The sequence below is a fragment of the Hemitrygon akajei genome, chromosome 4, assembly GCF_048418815.1.
Source record: "Hemitrygon akajei chromosome 4, sHemAka1.3, whole genome shotgun sequence".
Classification (NCBI taxonomy): domain Eukaryota; kingdom Metazoa; phylum Chordata; class Chondrichthyes; order Myliobatiformes; family Dasyatidae; genus Hemitrygon; species Hemitrygon akajei.
The window spans coordinates 126,885,686-126,898,347 of record NC_133127.1 but is presented as its reverse complement, the minus strand read 5'-3'; the positions used below and the strand labels follow the sequence as shown (position 1 = coordinate 126,898,347).

Sequence of the window (12,662 nt, the reverse complement as noted above, 5' to 3'; positions counted from 1 at the left end):
CCAGAGCTAAGGGTACATCCCAGTGAAAGACTGGTGTAGGTTTCACATTAACTCTGATTACCAAATGGCTTTTATAAACTTCATAAATGCTTGATTGTATCGACTGATGATTTCAAGAGGGTTGAGGCAGAACTGGAAGCCTATTTGGAGCTCATATAACTTTGTCAAATGAGCCAGTGTAAAATTTGACTCTGACATGGTGCAAGGGTTAAGATCTATTTCTTGAAGAGAGAGGCACAAGTGGGTGGCGTTGATATTGGCTGTACATGAAACACGAGAAACCTGGAAGAAAGGGTAAAATTCAGAAAGTGATTTTATTACCTAAGTTTGGTTGAGGCAGAGAATCCATGGAGTTTCTAATCTTCCTTGAAATTTACTCTCACTTTTTCACCCTTACCCTGGCCAGGGATCAAATTTCCAAAAGAATGTGGATGCACATTGCAGTCCCATGTACCACAGAGGTATATGGGTATTAGAGGGGGCATGAACCAGGAGGCATTGGATTTTGGTTGTCTATTCCAGGAAGGATATGGAGGAATACAGTAGATTTACGCTCTCTCTTCGTGACCACATGGGTTTCCACTGGGTGCTCCGTTTTCCTGACACATTCCAAAGACGTATGGATTAGAGAGGGTCAGTAAGTTGTGGACATGATATGTTGGCACAGAAAGCATGGCAACACTTAGAAATAAAAATCTGAAACTGGCTTTGAATTCTGACAGATGGAAAAATACACAAATCTCACACACACGCACGCAGAGAAGGAGTGCCAGGGCGGGGGGGGGGGGGGGGGGAAGGTGGCGTGGGTACAGACACACCCAACCCTGAGACACCAGGAAAGACCATTTGATTACAAACATTTGGTTTATTGATCACTGCAGAATGTCTCTGGCGCTTCCCGCTCCTTGCCCTCACCCTTCCCCTTTCCCCAACCAGAATTCCCCTCTCCTTGCCCCCTTCCTACTCAGTCCACAGAATCAGGTTCATTATTAATACATATGTTATGAAATTCATTTTGTTTTGTGGCAGTCATACAGTACAATACATAAAATTATTACAGTACTCTGCAAAAGTCCTCAGTATATATAGTCCAAAGTCCTATATATGTGCCTAAAACTTTTACACAGTATTGTTAGTTCTTGGTGGTACCCAGTATTCTAAAGAAACAAATTCATGAGGGCAAGTGAGAAAAGGGGTGATACAATGGTAAAAGAAGAGAAGATCAGCAGATGCTGGAAATCCAAGCAAGACCCACAAAATGCTGGAGGAACTCAGCAACCCGGGCAGCATCTATGGAGAAAAGTACAATTGACGTTTTGGGCCAAACCCCTTTGGCAGGACTGGAGGTAAAAAGCCGAGGAATAGATTTAAAAGGATACAATGGAGATGATTTTGTGAGGCCCCACTGATGAGATAGCATCTTAATTTAAAGAAGAAAGGCGAGAGGAAATACTAATTACTGGTTTTACGGAATCTGTGTAGAATTGATCCACTAGCCTCAGAAAAATGTTTCTGTGCACAAACTTCATTAGTAAGCATACTGTTAATACTAAAAGACTGATTCACCTGAAAACTTGTCAGTTAATGATGCTACCTGAAACTTCTCAGCTCCCTCTTCCACATGAATATTCTTAAATGTTATTTATAAACTAAGATGCCACTGATTATTTTTCCCTAAGACTTTAAGACCATAAGGCAAAGGAGCAGAATTAGGCCATTTAGCCCACCGAGTCTGCTCTGCCATTCCATCATGGCTGATTTATTATTCCTCTCAACGCTATTCTCCTGCCTTCTCCCCATAACCTTTAAATTCTGAATAATCAGGAACCTATCAACCCTCACTTTAAATATACTCAATAACATGGCCTCCATAGCCATCCATGGCAATGAATTCCACAGATTCACCACTTTATGATTAAAGAAATTCCTCCTCATCTCTGTTCTAAATGGATGTCCCTCTATTCTGAGACTCTGCTCTCTGGTCCTAGGTTCACCCACAATAGGAAACATCCTCTCCACATTCACTCTATTTAGGTCTTTCAATTTTAGATAGGTTATAATGAGATCCTTTCTCATTTTGCTCAACTCCGGTGAGCACAGGCCCAGAGCCGTCAAACTCTCCTCATCCCATTACCCTTTCATTCCTGGAATCACTCTTGTGAACCTCGTCTGGATCTTCTCCAATTCCAGCAAGGGGCCCCAAACTGCTCACAATACTCGTAATCAGAATCAGGTTTAATATCACTGGTATATGTTGTGAAATGTGTCCAAGTGTGATTTGAGCAATGTCTTACAAAGCCTCAGTGTCAATCTGCCAGTTAACCTTTAGGAAATCTTCCACAAGGAACCCCAAGTATCTTTGTACCTCTGGCTTCTGAAGTTTTCTTCCCATTTAGAAAATAGTTTGTTTCTTTATTCCTTTTACTAAAGTGCATGACTACATTCTTCCTTACACTATATTTCATCTTCCATCCAAATCCTTCTGCAGACTCCCTGCTTCCTCAACATTACCTTCATCTTTGGGATTTCTCTATCCTGCATCTTCTGAATTGTTCCCTGAAACTCCAGATGTTTCTGTTCTGCTGTCATCCTTGCTGCTGTCCCCTTCCAATCAACTTTAGCCCACTCCTCCCTCATGCCTTTGTAATTCTCTTTACTCCACTGTAAGACTGATACATCTGACTTTCTTTTCTCCCTCTCACATGCAAGGTGGCTTCTATCATATTATGATCACTGCCTCTCAAGGTTTCTTTACGCTCCCTAATGAAATCTGGTTCATTACACAACATCCAATCCAGAAGTGCTGTTCCCCTAGTGGGCTCAACACAAGCTGCTCTAAAAAGCCACCTCACAGGCATTTTACAATCCCCTCTCTTGGGATCCAGCACCGACTTGATTTTCCCAATCTACCTGCTTATTGAAACTCTCAATGACCATTGAAACGTTGCCCTTATTACATACCTTTTCTATTTCCCCTTGTAATTTGTAGCCCACATCCTGGCTATTGTTTGGGAACCTGTATATAACTCTCATCAGAGAATTTTTACCCTTGCAGTTTCTAAACACTGCCTGTAAGAATTCTACATCTTCTAATCCTGTCACCTCTTTCTAACGATTTGATTTCACTTTCTACCAACAAAGCCACTTCACCTCATATGCCTTCCTGCCTGTCCTTTCAATACAAAGTGTTAAGCTCCCAACTATGACCTTCTTTTAGCCACAACTCAGTGATGACCAAAATGTCATACCTGCCAATCTCTAACTGTGCTACAAGATCACCTACCCACGTCAATTCAAATATAACACCTTTAGTCCTGTATTCATCACCATTTTTGATTTTGCCCCCATGTTACACTTCACCTCATCTCACTCGCTGCAATTTTGCCCTATCATCTGCCAGTCCTTCCTCACATTCTCACTACACAATGCATTAACTTGTTTACCAACTGCGCCATCCTCATCCCGATCAATCTGGTGCCCATCCCCTGCCAACTTAATCTAACTCCTCCCCAACAGCTCTAGCAAACTTGCCCACAAGGATATTGGTCCCCTTTGGGCTCAGATGTAACCTGTCCTTTTTGAACAGGTCCTTTTGGTCCTAATGATCCAGAAATCTGATACCTGCTCCCTACACCACTTCCTCAACAATCCATCTATAGTATCATCCTATTTCTGCTTTGACTAACATGTGGTACTGGGAATAATCCAGAGATTACTATCTGCACTTCAGCCTCTCCCCAACTCCTTAAACTCACTGTGCAAGACCTCTTCCCCCTTTCTACATTCACCACGACTTCTTCTGCAGCTATTCTGAGACATCCTGGAGCCCAGCACCTGAGAGGCAACACTCCATCCTGGTATCTCTTTCATGGCCACGGGACCAGCTCTCCATCCCATTAACTATCACTATCTCCCTGCCCGACTTTACCCTTCCCTGCTGAGCCTCAGAGCTGGCCACAGTCCCAGTGGTCTAGTTGTTGCTGCTGTCATCTCCCATTGCCCCAGCAGTATCCAAAGGGGTATTCTTGTTGCTGAGGGAAGTGATGATGGGGAACCCTGCACTAACTGCTCATTCCTCTTACATCTCCTGGTGGTCAACCATTCTACTAAATGCTGGGGATGACCATCACAGTAAAAGACTCATCTATGATGTTTTTAGCCTCCCGGATGGTTCTGAGTGCATCCAGCTCCAGTTCTTTGACCTTGTTTTCCATACCAATTGCAGAATTACCTTGATAGTTTAAAGCAGCATCCACATTGTCATTTGCTCTAAAGAATGTTCTTATCGGGACTGAAGACCCTCCTACCATTCCTTCTCCAAGCCTGTACCTGAAGTGGAAAGAAGACAGAATAGACAGAATATGTTATTGGGTAATGGTATATGAAAAATAGAAGGAGAATAAATGATAGATCACAAACCTCCAGAGTTGATTGCCCACGAAGAATACAATCGTTCTGCGACTTACAAACAAGGCAGCATCAAGTTTCTGAACACTGCTTGGAAAACCAAACCTCCTGATGGATTTTGGGTATCCTGAATCTAAAGTGTTTCCTTGAAAACGCCAGTATTGTGATCCTGCAAAGTAAGAGGGACGTTATTTGTGAACTTCTACTCAAAATGGTTGTTCCATCAATCAGTCAGTTTCATATTACAATAATTATATTCTCTGTGACTGTGATAATCCTACACACTCGGATTGAGTGTCTAGAGATTGTCTCACTGATATTTGTCAAAGTGAAACTCTAAGGTGATATCTGCATTAATTATATGAAAACTAGTACTGGACTACCAAAATATTGCATGCACTAAGGTCTGAAGACTATTTTAATTTACTGTATATACACCATGGCATATAAACGTAATGGTGCCTTTGCTAAATCCAGCTTTTTGAATCTTTTCTACAGATTTATGATGAGATTTATAATAAATAAGAAATCTTGATATAAAATTCAATTCTTGTGCATGATAATAGATTGTAAATAATCAATCGTTAAAAATATAGCGATAGGCATATTACTAAAGAATAATTAAGCACTGTGTCACCTTGGAAAAGATAAGTTTTCCTATTTCTCGATCCAAGTTCAAAAGCAGCATCAACATTTGATGGGCCACCTGGCCAGATGTCTTCAACTCGGTTTATGCGCGAAGATTGTGATCTCTTTGTGAACCTGTACAACAATAACCAAAATTACCTCAATAGTTACCCAGGCAACCTAGTTGATGAGGGGATTCCTTATACTTGCTGATGGCTGGAAACCTTATCAGCTGATCATTGAAATTAAATCAGTACTCTTTTATTTACCAATATTGGCAAGAATTCTGTTGCTTTGATGTAATGCAAAGTAGTGAATTAAATAGACTGGAATTTCATGTATTTGTATTTCATATTTCACTTAAATTTTATAGTTGGTGCATCTGAAATTGGCCAAACTGGCTGAGAAACTTTAAGGCCAAAGTCAAGTCTGAACTAATCAGGTTGTAAGGGCTCTAGTATCAGTTTCAATAACATTTTTCTGTAAGATATGGGACTGGCATGTGTTAGGTTGGTATATGCAAGGCATGTGGAGTATGTAAATGAAAAACACAACAGATTCTGCAGATGCCAGAAATTTTGAGTAACACACATAAAATGCTCAAGGAACTCATTCAGTCTGACAGCATCTATGGAGCGAAATAAACAGCCAATGTTTCAGCCCGAGATCCTTTATCTGGACTGTGGTTTGCTGATAGAAATGCTCACGGAAATTTAAATACTAAACTGCATTCAACTCAGAGAGAGAGAGAATGTTGGGCATTTGTGTAAATAATGTCTGGTTCTGCATAAAAGAAACATTTTCGGTATCTGAAAATCAGATTACTTATAAGAGGCAACTAAAGTAGCAGAAATAAAACCACCCCTCATAAATATAGTAATGAAGATATTTAATCAACCTAAACATCTAAAACTAGTTACATTCTAAGCTACTGCCTGATTGCATTGGATCTAATGTTAATTCTTCTGCTATATATTCCCATGAGTTTGATTCAAAATTTAATAAGATAATTATAAAAATAGCACAATATTAAATATGGAAAATCAATTGCTTTCAAAGCAAAAGCTCATTCCTTGTATGTGCAGAATTGATTTTATTGTATGTAGGTATACTTTCTCATTATACAGACATAATATACATTTAATTATGAATAGACTTATTTAAGGCAGTGGAATAAATGAACAAACTTCTGAATTTTTCAACCTGTCACAGTTTGAATTCCATCATCTAAGACAGAAACAGATCACATGATTATGTGGATCAGTATCTTATGTACTTAGATTCATGGTTTCAGTAATAAAAGTGAATGGAACCTGCACAATTAGTCAATTAGTCCATTAGCCAGCAAAATATCTAACAACGAGTCATAAATTGAACTCAATATGATCCCAGTTTTTTGGTGAAGGGCCTAGACTTTTGGCAACCAGCAGGGGAGATGGTCCGTGTCCATCTTGTGAAAACCAGCTGTTGTAGTGCACCGTTGCCTCAACATCTGTCTCCTGTTGGTGGGAGTGAACTTAAACACCCTAGTCTCTCTGCTCTGGGTTAAGCCAGTTTATTTGTATTCTTAAAACTTAGCCGTGGCAGTATGTTTATAAAATAATTACTTACCTGTTTTTGAAGAAGGTTACTCTTCCCTGTAGGTTCAAAGCAGCATCTGCATACAGGTTTGGGTCGCAGGTTGCTGGATTCTTTGTTGGTTGCCCAGTAGGCATCTGTGATGAGGAATCTGGAACTTTGGTGGGTGATGTCGTGACAGCAACAGGAGGACCTTGATTTGAAGAGATATGATTGCAAACAATACAAAAAAGTTAAGTGGTACCATTCTTTCATTGTTCAAGTCTATGTTGGGACATAGAACAGAGAACAGTGCAGCCCTTCAGCACATGATGTTGGGCTGACCTTTTAACCTACTTTATGAACAATCTAGCCCTTTCCTCCTACAGAGTCCTCCATTTTTCTATCATCCTTGTGTCTATCTTAGAATTTCTTAAATATCATTAATGTACTATATCTGTTTCTACCAGCACCCTTGGCAAGGCATTCCGTGCGCCCACCTACTTCTGCTATCCCTCCACCTCCCAATCACCTTTAAGTTATCCCCCCTCTTATTGCCATTTCAACCCTGGAAAAAGTTCTTTGGCTGTCCACTCAATCTTTTTCTCTTATCATCTTGAACACCTCTATCAAGTAACCTCTCATCCTCTTTCACTCCAAACAAATAAAAACCTAGCTTGCTCAAAGTATCCTCATAAGCCACACTCTCTAGTCCAGGCAGCATCCTAGTAAATCTCCTCTGCATGCTCTCTAAAGCCCTTTAAAGCCTCTCTAAAGCCATGTTCCTATATTAAGGAGACTGGAATTTGACACAATATTCCAAGTGTGGTCTAACCAGAGTTTTATAGAGTTGCAGATTACCTCATGGCTCTTTAACTCAATCTCTTGACTAATGAAGACCAACACCTTCATGCACCTTCTCAACAACTCCGTCAATTTGCCTGGCAACTTTGAGGGATCTATGGATGTGGACCCAAGATCCCCCTGTTCCTCCACACTGTTAAGAATCCTGCTATTTGGCCTGTATCACCCACAGAATGCTGGAGGAACACAGCAGGCCAGGTAGCATCTATGGAAAAGAGTACAATCAACGTTTCAGGCTGAGAGATGCTGCCTGATCTGCTGAGTTCCTCTAGCATTTTGTGTGCGTTGCTTGGATTTCCAGTATTTGCAGATTTTCTCTTGTTTGTGACTCCCTCCTGTATTATGCCTTCAAATAGACCTTCCAACATGAATCACCTCTTACTTTTCTGGGTTGATCTCCATTTACCACTTCTCAGCCTGGCTTTGCATCACATCAAAGTCCCATTATAACCTACAACAAACTTCTACATGATCCGTAGCTCCACCAACCTTTGTATCACTTGCAAACCTATTAACCTACTTCCACTTCCTCACCTGTCATATATATTAAAAAAACACAAGGAGCGGGGGTCCCTGCAGAACAACAGTGGTCACCAACCTCCAGGCAAAAGGACTCCATGTATAAATACCCTTCACCTTCTATGGGCAAGCCAATCCTGAATTTTCACAGTCAGGTTTCCTTGGGTCCCATGCTTCCTGACTTGCTGAAGGAGCCTACCATTGGAGGACCTTATCGAACACCTTACTAAAATCAATATACACCACTTCCTCTGTACTCCCTTCATCAATCTGCTTTGTCACATCCTCAAAGAATTCATTCAGGCTCATGAGGCATGACCCACCCCTCACAAAATCACACTGACTATGCTTCATTACGACATAGTAATCAGACTATGCTTCTCCAAATACCTGTAAATCCTGTCTCTAAGAATCTTCTCCAATAATTTGTCCACCACAGAGTAAGAGTCACTGGTCTGTTATTGCCAGGGTAACCCCTACTCTCTTTCTGGAACAAACAAATGACATTTTCCAACTTCCAGTCATTTGGCGTTACATCTGTGGCCAGTGGGGATGCAAAGATCATTGCCAAAGGTATGCAATCTCTTCCCTCATTTCCTGTAGAACCATGGCCCCGAGAACTTATCTATCCTAATGTTTTTCAAAAGTTCCAGCATATCCTCTTTCTTAACATCAACCTATCAGCCTATTTTATGCGGTGCTCACAAAACATCAAGGGCCCTCTCACTGGTGAATGCTGAAGCAAAGTATTCATTAAAGACCTTACCTACTCTTCTAACTCCAAGCACATATTTCCTCTTTTATCCATCATGGTCCTAGTCTCTCTCCTGTTATCCTCCTGTTCTTTACACGTGTAGAATGCCATTAGGTTTTCCTTAATTCTACTCACCAAGGCCTTCTCATGACTCCTTCTAGTGCTCCTAAGTCCCTTCTTATGCTCCTTCCTAGCTACCAAGAGCTACAACTATCAAGAGCCTTGCCTGATCCTTGCTTCCTAAACCTTAAATATGCTTCCTTCTTCCTTTTGACTAGATGTTCCACATCTCTTGCCAACCATGGTTCCTTCACTCTACCACCCTTTCCCTGCCCAAGGAGGCAAGTCAATCAAGAACCCCATGAAAATACTTCCTAAGCAACTGTCATCATTACCCACAAAGATATCTGACACCTGACCTGGTTCAATGCCTAGCACCAGATTCTAGCAACAGGCCTCTCCTGTAGTCAGCCTGTCTACATATTGAGTCAGGAATCTTTCCAGGACACAACTAAAAAATGTCTTGACTTGAAACATTGACTGCTTATTCCTCTCCATAGACCTTTTCTCACCCATCTCCTCCAGCATTTTGTGTGAGTTACTCTGGATCTCCAGCATCTGCAGTATTTCTTGTGCTCACACCTAAAATAGGCGTGCCTCATCTAAACTGATGGCATTAGAGAGGTGCCAGTCAATATCAGGGAAGCTGAAGTCAACCATGAAAACAACCCTGTCAGTTTTGCATCTTTCCATAATCTGCCTCCTCATCTGTTCAGATTCCACCATAGTGTAAAATGAATAGAAATTCAGGAATGAGGAAACTTTGTGTTATCAACATCAAAGGAGCTTTCTGTGCTCTGTGTACTCACTGGTGTCCACATAGGTTTTCCACTAGTAATAAAAGTAACAACAAATAATAACTATAAATATTTATAAATGGATTTGTTACATTGGGGGGGGGGCGACGGAGGAGAACCCAAGTGCAGGACACTGGCATGTCGACTCAGGTGGGGAGGCTGGCGTAGACCTGAACGTAGAGCAGGAAACCAGAGGGATCTTGACAAGGAGACGGGATTCACAGGGACTCTCTAGAAACTAGAGCAGAGCTTAGAACTAGCGGTTCTAATCGGAACAGGGAATTAAGTATCACACGAGAATTGACCAACGAACTGGCAATCTGTGATAGATTCATCCTCGTATTTATTTCCCAGTCTCTGATGAAGACCAGATGTACGGTAATTGGGTAACTAGCAGCAATTGACTGAAATTGGGGCATAATCGGGGAGAAAGAAGTGTTAAAGGGGAGCGGACAACCGGAACCATGACAGGATTGAACACACACAAAGTATTCGTTGAGCTTTTTGATAAAATTCATGAATGCCCTCAGGAAATGAGAGAATTTCTAATGGATTTCCACTTAGATTATGAATTCAGAAATGAATTGTTGATCATTTGTCATTTAACATGCAAAGTACTCATTTAATGTGCTGCCTAAACATAAGCAGGTCTTCCATTTAAACAGTAACTCAGACAAAGAAGATATTCCAAAGACCTTGTAAAAGAGGTATAAAAAAATCTCTTGCATTTCTGCAGGGTTACTCTTGTAATCTTGTGTTGCTTAACAAGAATATTGGTGGAAATTTATGAAAAAAGGGTCCAAACAGCCTAGTCAATCTCGTCTGGGAGTAAATTTTTGTCTAAAATTTCCACTGAATCATCTGCGGCAGTTCAGGAAAGACACCACCAGAACACTGGAGGAGGGAGAGCACCAGGGACTCAGAAACTGACTCTAGTAACCTGTTTGCATGCTGTGTACCTCCATCACCTTATCAGAAGTTTGGTTGATGATGGCTTAAGATATTTAAGAGTTGGACAAAGAAGAGGAAAGAAGAAAATTCATGAGGAGGAAGTAAGACTATGATTCCAATAGTTGAGCAAAAGACAATGTCCTGCCATTGGATTGTAGTGGATATATAGATTTAGGACTTACCGTATAATGATTGGATTCCATTAACATCATCTCTTGGCAAAGTATACCCCTCAGTATTCACATATTTGTAGAGAGGGGCCATCACAGAATTAGGGTCCTCAGAGTGATCGAGTCCCAGTGAATGACCAGCTTCATGCACCGCAACGAGAAATAAGTTGAAGTCTATAGAAATAAAGTTATTGTCTCATTTTTAAATGTATTTGTGAAACATCGTCAAGCAAATTTTTCTGTGAGAGTGGTAGAGTTGAGGCTCTTGAATGTACTCCAGCAGGTGAGGATGTGAATAATCCTTTAAGAATAGTGGAATTGTGGAGATGAGGTTCCAGTGGTTTGAATTCCAGGTCATCTGGCAAAAGACTGGAGAAGTGGTGCCAAGTGTGTGAGTGCAAACTATGTGTCAAAGACTGCGATAGGTTTCTCCCATACAAGTCCACAAATGAGCGGAAATTTTATTTAACTTAACATGCTTAACCATGGTCCATTACCTTTCCGTCTAGGTGGCAGATGTAAAAATTACATAAATCCAAATTATTTATTTTTATATATGCAGGATGGGGAAATAAGACCATAAGACATAGGAGTAGAATTAGGCCATTTGGCCCATTGAGTCTGATCCACTATTCAATCATGGCTGATCCTTTTTTCCCTTCCTCAACCCCGTTCCCTGACCTTTACCCTGTAACCTTTGATGCCGTGTCCAATCAAGAACCTATCAATCTCTGCCTTAAATAGACCCAATGACCTGGCCTCCACAGCTGCATATGGCAATAAATTCCACAAATTCACCACCCTCTTGCTGAAGAAATTTCTCCGCTTCTCTGTTTTAAATGGATGTCCCTCTATCCTGAAGCTATATCCTCTTGTCCTAGACTCCTCCACCATGGGAAACATCCTTTCCACATCTACTCTATCCAGGCCTTTCAACGTTCAAAAGGTTTCAATGAGATCCCCCCCTCATCCTTCTAAATTCCAATGAGTACGGACCCAGAGCCATCAAACATTCCTCATATAATAACCCTTTAATTCCTGGAATCATCCTTGTAAACCTCCTCTGAACTCTCTTCAATACGAGCACACCCTTTCTTAGATGAGGAGCCCAAAACTGTTCACAATACTCAAAGTGAGGCCTCACCAGTGCCTTATAAAGCCTCAGCATCACATCCCTGCTCTTATATTCTAGACCTCTTGAAATGAATGCCAACATTATATTTGCCTTCCTCACCACTGACTTAGCCTGCAAGTTAACCCTTAGGATGTTTTACACAAGTACTCCCAAGTCCCTTTGCATCTCAGATTTTTCGATTTTCTTCCCGATTAGAAAATAGTCTGCACATTTATTTCTACTACCAAAGTGCATGACCATGCATTTTCCAACATTATATTTCATTTGCCACTTTCTTGCCCATTCTCCTAATCTAAGTCCTTCTGCAGCTTACCTGTTTCCTCAGTACTACCTGTCTCTCCATCAATCTTCGTACCATCTGCAAACTTGCAACAAATCCATCTATTCCTTCAACTAAACCATTGATATGCAGCATAAAAAGAAGTGGTCCCAACACCAACCCCTGCGGAACACCACTAGTCTGTGGCAGGCAACCAGAAAAGGATCCTTTTATTCCCACTCACTGCATCCTACCAATCAGCCAATGCTCTAACCATATTAGCAACTTTCCTGTAATACCCTAGACTCTTAACTTGGTAAGAGTGTGGCACCTTGTCAAAGGCCTTATGAAAGTTCAAATATACAACATCCACTGCATCCCCTTTATCTATCCTACATGTAATCTCCTCAAAGAATTCCAACAGGTTTTCAGGCAGGATTTTCCCTTAAGGAAACCATGTTGACTTTGTCCTATCTTGTCCTGTGTCAGCAAGTACTCCATAACCTCATCCTTAACAACTGACCCCAACATCTTCCCAACCACTGAAGTCAGGCTAACTGGT

The 12,662-nt window shown here is 41.0% G+C and overlaps 1 protein-coding gene across 1 annotated transcript in view; it reads right to left on the bottom strand.

Annotated features, from left to right (window-relative positions):
• The window catches only part of LOC140726016 (uncharacterized), a 93,834-nt gene that overhangs the window by 70,043 nt on the left and 11,129 nt on the right, over window positions 1-12,662 (bottom strand). The window contains exons 5-9 of the mRNA XM_073041915.1: window positions 10,719-10,880; window positions 6,646-6,805; window positions 5,045-5,169; window positions 4,420-4,576; window positions 4,232-4,329 (exon numbers count right to left, since the gene is read on the bottom strand). Coding sequence (XP_072898016.1) covers window positions 4,232-4,329; window positions 4,420-4,576; window positions 5,045-5,169; window positions 6,646-6,805; window positions 10,719-10,880 — 702 coding nt within the window. The remainder of the gene's footprint in view (window positions 1-4,231; window positions 4,330-4,419; window positions 4,577-5,044; window positions 5,170-6,645; window positions 6,806-10,718; window positions 10,881-12,662) is intronic.